Here is a 7,786-nt window from a genome sequence, read left to right on the forward strand (position 1 = left end):
ATCATATAAAACAAATAGCCAATCACACTAAAAACATGTTGCTGTGACTGAGCATTAAACAATTAACATTAAACTAAATAAACACAACAGTACGTTATTGTCCTTTATAAAATAAAAACATACATTTTGTCCACTGAGATAATACAGGCACCTTACCCTCAAGAGATCCTCACGTGCTATGAGAATCTCCCACAATCCATTGCCGTAACAAAGCTAATGCAGGCTCACGTTTGTGACACCAGATGGCGCAATTGTGTATGTGCGTGTGGGGAGTCTTGCAGTAGAAAATTTGACTGTAGCGCCGCCCCTGGGGGCTAAGCCCCGAATGTTTCCTAGTCCAGGCGACGCCCCTGCTGACGGTTATGACAAACTTAAGCCATTCGGTGTGGCCCTTTCAGGAGGCATAGATGGATTTTCACGTAAAGTACTATGGCTTGAATGTGGTCCAACAAACAATAACCCGAGAGTTATCGCTCAATATTTCCTCAAATGTGTGCGAAACCTCGGTGTCATCCCCATGAGGATGCGGACTGATTGTGGCACGGAGAACGGAATTATGGCTGCAATTCAGTGCACCCTACGTCATCATCACCATGACTACTACTCTGGAGCGTCCAGCCACATGTATGGCTCATCCATGACTAATCAGCGAGTCCTGGTGGTCCATATTAAGAAAGGGAAGGTAAGTGTCTGTCATGATTATCTATGACTTGCCAACACTGTCAGAGAAACAACATTTGCTTAGCTAAAGTGTATCAGTTTTTATTATAATAGATATAATATATAGCCTGTAGTCTATGACCCAGACTATACAAGGCCTTTCTTTAGAACTTATTTTTGGCAGAAATAAAGTTAGAAACCGTGAACATCTAAGTGTGGGTTTTGGATTGAACAGCAGCCCCTGAGGGGACCTACGCACTATAGGTTGTGAAGCAAATAAATGATTAAATAGACACTCAATGATTTGTTGTTGATTTTACTGGTAACCTTTTAATGTAATTTGTAGAATTGTTGTATATTGCTTAATAATTCACTTGAAAATATATCAATTTCTATAGGTCTCAGTTCTGGATGGAGCTATTTGCAGACCTCCGAGATGCTGGATACTTCAACGGGAGTCACGAGCATCAGTGCCTTCTGAGATTCTGCTTCGTTGATGTTATTCAGAAGGACTTGGATGAGTGTGTGAGACTGTGGAACAGTCACAGGATTCGCCCTTCCAGAACAGCATCATGCCCAGGAGGAGTGCCCAATGAACTGTACTACTTGCCACACAGGTAATACATTGGTGATGGATTGATACTTCTTTTTGTTTTTATCTTAAATGTAAATTAATACTATTATGTCTTCTATTTAACATAGATTTGGCTCCAGGGACTGTGGATTTGAGATTGAACAGGCAGAAATGGATGCTGTTCCTGAGACAAGCCTGTCTATAGCTCCATGTGGGGACCAAAACATGCAGGAGTACTTGGACTTTGCTATGGAGCGCAATGACCTGCAGAAGCCAGAGAACTGGGAGACGGCATCAGAACTGTACATGAAGCTGAAAGAATATGCTCAGTTATAAAGTAATCAAAAAGGTATTCAGAAGTACAGTAGCACTGTTTCACCACTCCAAATCAGATTTCAGGGCTAAACAATGCTTGGTTTCATGGTTTGTCAGACTGCATTTACTCTTTCCCCTGTGATGTATCCAAATGATTATGGTACCTGTTCATCTGAAGACTGGTCCTCTTTAGAAAAAAGATATTCCCATACATTTTAAAATAAAAACAGCATTTTGAAATGAACATGGTTTCTAGCCAATCACAATATTTGTTTCAATGTCATTTATACACCACCGTCATAAAATAAATATCTTAATCATAAAATATAACTGGAATAACAACAACAACGCTCCAATTAGCAAGCACAAACAAGGTTATGTTGTGTGCGTAATTGTGTGCAGAAAGAACATTTCTGTATAAGTCTTATTTCAACCATGTGGACTCACTGGAAACCTGAGAATGAATGACTGATTTACAACAAAGAAGCTATGGGTCGCAATGTGAAATAAGTATAGCAAAGTTCAGAGTATTTATAAAGATTGTATAGGTATAGAACAATACTTTGATTTTGTCCCAAACTAAATGGACAACATGAGCTGTGAGAAAAAAAACACGCTCACATCTAACAACGACTATATGAACAACCTTCATAGAGTCTGTACTCAATGGGTCATCCAGTCACATGACTTAAAAACAGCCAAATCCTGGAGAATGTTGCATTCCAAAGTCCATTTGGGACTTAAACACATTGTATGCGTCAAGGAGTGGTAGTTTCAATGTGTTGGAACAAGTGTTTGCCATTGGGAATGGAGAGTCATCAAGGAACTCTATTCCTGGCGATGGTTCAAATCCAGATGGAGGAAGTGAAGTCAGCCCAGTCGCAAACATCAAAACATCCTCCAAAGACACAGCAGTCTGGCTTTCTGCAAAGAAAACATGTTCAGATACATTTTGGCAATGTGTTTCCTGAAATAGTTATAAAAACAGCGATTTACAAACCTTCACAATCGAGGAGATAGTCTGCCCAGTAGCCCAAAGTGTGGCTTTCCCTAAGCCTCCTGTTACTCCCTGGTGGACTGAGGTCAGGCTTGAAGAGTCGCTCAAGTTCCAGAGCAGTAAGTCGCTTTTCAGAGTGGCACAGGACCGGGGCCAACAGAGTAGGGTGTTGCTGTAGTGCATTTAAAAACTGAAGGGCTGAAAGACCCTCCTTGAATCTGAAGAGTGAACAAAAAAATGTTTCATCACAAAGTCACATTTAAATAACCAATTCCTAAAACAAGGGGGGGGTGGCATGAGCACTTAAAGATTGGCACAAGACAGGCAGGGAAAGGAGAGACGGACATCCCATATCAGTTATACTACACAGGCACACATGTTGACACTGACTAATTGCTAACAGATAAACATAGAATAAACCAAAGAGGGGGACCATGAGTTATTTTAAACAAAATCACATGAATACAAATATGATCTTACCTGTCAATTACAGATGAGTTTCGGCCAATAATGTACCACTGGAGGTAGTCTGACACAATTCCTTTATTTCCTTCAACAGAAGCCACATGTCTCAGACAACCTGCTGTCTGTAACATTGTGCTGTGTCTCATGGTCATTTCTCGCAAGGCATCCACTGAGGCAGCATTCTCAATCTGAAGATTATAAAATGGACAAACAATCCAGTCAATAACTGCATGTACTGTATATTCTTGCCATTTTTGTTCCATTACAAGTTTTATATATTATTATTACTACTATCCTTGTGCAATATATACCTGGCTGCTAAATCCTCTACTATAGGATGTGTTTTTTGTAAATTGTGTTTGTGTATCTTTAATAGTTTTTAATCATTCTTCTTAGGTAACATTAAGCTGTCTTTGGCTCTTTTCTGCTCCAACAATGTAAATGTCCCCTCTGTGGGACTAAAAAGGGTATTCTGATTCTGATCACAAAACAAAAAATGAAGCCAATTCGATGTATGTGATAAAGGTAAAGTAAAGATGTCTCAAAACACTGCAGGAACTACATAATAATCCACCCTACCACACTGTTGCTGTATGCAACTCTCACCTCTTGTAAAGCTTTCCCTACTTCTTCATCAGTTATTAAATCAACTGTTGCTTTGAATGAAGGCTGGCCTGCAAGATAATATACAAGATCTTCTGACAGGAAATGTGGCCCTGGACCTCCATGCACAACTGACACCGCAATCATCTTTCCTGCCAAGTAGTATTCATCCTCCCTAACAGCTGTGAATACATGTATTCATATTGCAAAATTAAAACATTTTTTATTATAAACTTTAATGTACTGTAATGAAACTCAACGTATTGGACAAATTGTTCAAGCAACAAATCATATGTCATGTGATATATATGGTTAATGATCATTAACAATTGTATTAGTACACTTCTAACCGTATGCATACCATTTGCATTGTAGAACAAGAAGCGGCGTCCGTCTGGTCCATCAAAAATGGGCCGGTCTTTCAGATTCTTCATCAGTAGAGATAACAACTCTCTCCTGGGCCCACCTGAGTCAATTCCTTCTTCGAAAACACCAGCATCATCAGTGAATTTTACCAGCATGTCACAGTTTTCTGAATACGATGTACGCTTGAAACCTCTGACTGCTCCATCCCAAACATTAGCCCTTGAAATGTTGAACCGACTGACTCTTCCATGATCAATAGGCTGTGACAGGTTAGCAATAATGGCAGGTAATGTAACGTGCATCTCCTCCCTGTAAAGGACAAAACGTGACCTTATTAGTGGATATTCCAGAGGGTGCAAAAACATTTAAAAAAAATAATTTTTGTACCAGAAATATTGTACAGAGAAAAAAATGTAATGCCACTGTAATAGCTGTCCGTTTACATTTCAGTGTCCAATAAACTCGTCATGTTGACTGCAACCAGCTCCTCGTCCTCTTCTTCAACACATGGTGCATACAGGTCTGTGTATGTACTGTTAGGAAATGATAATTCCCATGTTAAAACATCTTACAAACAAAAATGTCTTTCTCGTGTAAGTGAGTCACTAACATTTGTACTTACCTGTAGCAAGTACTCTTGTCTGTATTTGTTTTGAGTGGACCCATATCCTCAGTATCAGATATTACTATCTGAAATACAAATACAAATGTCTGTAACAAAACAACACTGAACGTTAGAAACATCAGGCTTCCACAATCTGCCTCAATACCTGTCCAGGCTGAGTTGTGGATGAATGTCCAAGTGCCTTCCTGAAACATGATACAATTATTAACTTCATGATACAGGGTATAGTTGAGTTTTAAGTAACATTTAGAGGTAGGGGAACCATAAGATTTATAAATAACTTATAATTATTTTTGTTTGAAATTAGATGACATGTGGTATTTTTGTATCCATGTTCACCAGAGAAAATGCTGTGGCCTATTCTTATCATCCAGTTAAAGATAAATTACTTATTTTGTAAAAATAAGTACAAACTTACCCTTAATTTTCAGGTTTGTGTTTTGGAGTACTTTTGTTTCGTGGTTTACAAATCATATGTCATGTGATGTGCCTGAGAGTAAAAGTGTACAATTATCAACAGCTTCCATTATTATTCCCTTACCACGTATGTCTATCAACAGTGAAACGTTGTCAGTGTTTCTGATAGTAATTGTAACTGCCAAGTTGGTTCTTCTAAAATATTGACCAGAATATAGATTTCCTGCTTAAAATCAAATGTATATCAAATAAATAAATGAACATTAAAATAAAATCATTTACCACCACAGTGTCAGCCTGATTGAATTCAGCTGTGCTCCTAGATGTGATGACAATATCCGAATCAGAGTCTGAGGTATCATCCCCTGTAGTAAAAGCAAAACGTTCAACACATTATTATGTATGCTGCAGTAGAGGATGTTAACATGTAAACATATTGAATAATAACATCCACAAACCTCCTCTAAAATGTTTCTCAAGGAAAATGAAAAGGGTGATCCTGGCATATGCCTTTCGTAAGTCCTTTTTATATTCTGCCAATGTGAATGGCTTTTCTGAACCAGGCACATTGACAACCTCTGAGCAGTCTGGATACAAAAGGACGTACGGTCCTTCATCCATGTCCTTGTTAAAGGTTTTCATTTTCTGGACAGCTCGTTCCAGTATAGCAGGTGCTGCTACCTCCGGGTCTGTAAACAACGGGAGTGTTTTCCCTCTCCGAGGCTTTAAATCAACTCCTTGTGGCGACATCACTCCTATGTTTATCTAGTAAAATAGCAGAGAGATATAAGTAATGACACACACAGAGACACTGAGAACAGTATGCAACGGATAATGCAGCTTACCTGGACTCGTCTCTTTTCTTGTTTAAGTCTTCCTTTCCCACAGTTAAAAGACTGTTTCTCTTTTGACTTTGAGTTTCTGTACTCCATGAAAAGTTTATAGGATGGGCCTGGTTGTTCTGCTGGTATGAATAGTTCCAATACAAATATACAAATTAGCAGCTCCAACAATCAGCAATAGCAAGTGTGCATTAAGGTTTACGGAAAGCCTAAAATAAAAACTAGCATATTAGCTCAATGCGTTGCTATTCCGTTAAGACATGGATTGGTATTTGACTGATATTAAACTGTGATTGCACTTGTATTTACTGCATGTCTGACATTAGCATCACAAAGCTAGCGCAATACTACACTTACTTTGTTTAGCATTTTCCGGCTGTTTCGATGTCCCCTGTGCGCTTGGTACACCCGTCTGGTCCGTGTCCTTTAAACACTCCAGAGATCCTCCACACGAAAGGCAAAACGGTGTCACTTGTCCCAGGTTGTTTCCACAAAACGGACAAAACATGTTTACCGAACGTAAACACACTCGTACCTTCGGTATTTCCGCCAAAACAAATTCAAATTTGAGTCAATCACTAAAACGTCACTTCCGGTATGATGGACATTCCCTTTCCGGTTTGATTCTGGTTTGTAAATAGGCTTGTTTGAGACGCGTTGCGGCTGTCACTACCCGATCTGCAGCTCTGCCCGATCTGCAGTGCGCATGTGCGAGATGGTCCGCCATATTGGACAACTCCGGACGGCAGCCCAAGATGGACACTTGACACAGTGGCTTTTAGCAAAGCTCAAAAATAAAACGAGAGAGAGAAGAGTTATTGTTATTACAACGTGACTTCACTATTATTTAACAACTCTTTTTTATTGGGTTCTTTTATTTGGGGTTAAGTACATTGTCAGAATAAGTGAGACATGGATTTAACTTCTGTTAGACAGCTATCATATACTGAATACATATTTACTGTGAATGTGAGCAAAAAAGGTATGGCATATAGCTGTCTAACAGAAGTTAAATTCATTCCTCACTTATTCTGACAATGTACTTAACCCCAAATAAAAGAACCCAATAAAAATAGTTGTTAAATAATAGTGAAGTAACGTTGTAATAACAATAACTCATCTCTCTCGAGTTTTCCTTTTGAGCTTTGCCAAAAGCCACTGTGTCAATATTGTCCTACTTGGGTTGCCGTCCGGAGTTGTCCAATATGGCGGACCATCTTGCACATGCGCACTGCAGATCGGGCAGAGCTGCAGATCGGGTAGTGACAACGGCTCGCCTCGAAAGTAGACGAGAATAGCCGATCGCAGCCGGGGGAGGTCTCAAAAAGCTTGCCTGAAGTCGGACAGCTCGGAGTCGGCTTCTTCTTCTGCTTCTTCTTCTCTCGGTTTTTTGGCGAATTGCAAACAACTTTGGACACCTCCGGAGTCGGCTTGACTCGGTTTGCATTTATAAAGAATGCACACATGTGTTTAATCGTTAATGTCAGATATGTACTAAATAAATACATTTGTTCCTGCTCAAGATTAGATTCAACTTTATTGTTATTGCACATATTACAGGTACTGAGACAACGAAATGCACTTTAGCTTCTAACCAGGTGCAACAAGCAGTAAAGTGAAAAGTAATGTACACAATGTACAGAATAACATATAGAATGAATTGAATGATGAATAAACAGTGAGGGGTATGAATACACTAGATATACACAGCAGCCTGAGAGCAGTATGAACAGTGTGTATGAATATGCTAAGATATATAAAGTTTGAAAACGGTAAGCAGTGCAAGTATAGTATAAAATATATGGATATTAATTTAATGATGATAAACATTGTGGAACAATGATGAAAAATGTGAATGGAAGTGGCGACGTAAAACTGACACAAAACAACAACAAACTTTTGCCGAGCCAATTGGAGAGTTT

General features: G+C 39.1%; 1 protein-coding gene across 8 annotated transcripts; it reads right to left on the bottom strand.

Moving 5' to 3' along the window:
* Positions 1 to 1,184: 1,184 nt before the first annotated feature.
* Positions 1,185 to 6,536, bottom strand: LOC117551489 (G2/M phase-specific E3 ubiquitin-protein ligase-like). Of its 8 annotated transcripts, XR_004569795.1 has the most exons (12): positions 6,222 to 6,536; positions 5,868 to 5,986; positions 5,481 to 5,787; positions 5,308 to 5,387; positions 5,024 to 5,095; positions 4,751 to 4,790; positions 4,603 to 4,670; positions 4,424 to 4,513; positions 3,976 to 4,289; positions 3,027 to 3,199; positions 2,550 to 2,764; positions 1,215 to 2,473 (listed from the first exon to the last, which is right to left on the bottom strand). XR_004569795.1 is itself a non-coding variant. In XM_034224402.1 (10 exons), the coding sequence occupies exons 3-9, from the start codon at positions 5,637 to 5,639 to the stop codon at positions 2,730 to 2,732; spliced, it is 786 nt and encodes a 261-aa protein (XP_034080293.1). In that variant the 5' UTR covers positions 5,640 to 5,787; positions 5,868 to 5,986; positions 6,222 to 6,536; the 3' UTR covers positions 1,211 to 2,473; positions 2,550 to 2,729. The 8 variants fall into 8 exon arrangements, 7 of the variants coding, with proteins under 7 accessions (XP_034080290.1, XP_034080295.1, XP_034080292.1 ...); XM_034224402.1 differs by lacking the exons at positions 3,027 to 3,199; positions 5,024 to 5,095 and having other exon boundaries at positions 1,211 to 2,473; XM_034224400.1 differs by lacking the exon at positions 5,024 to 5,095 and having other exon boundaries at positions 4,603 to 4,790.
* Between the last annotated feature and the right edge of the window lie 1,250 nt (positions 6,537 to 7,786).

The sequence above is a fragment of the Gymnodraco acuticeps genome, unplaced genomic scaffold (genome assembly GCF_902827175.1).
Source record: "Gymnodraco acuticeps unplaced genomic scaffold, fGymAcu1.1, whole genome shotgun sequence".
Taxonomy (NCBI): domain Eukaryota; kingdom Metazoa; phylum Chordata; class Actinopteri; order Perciformes; family Bathydraconidae; genus Gymnodraco; species Gymnodraco acuticeps.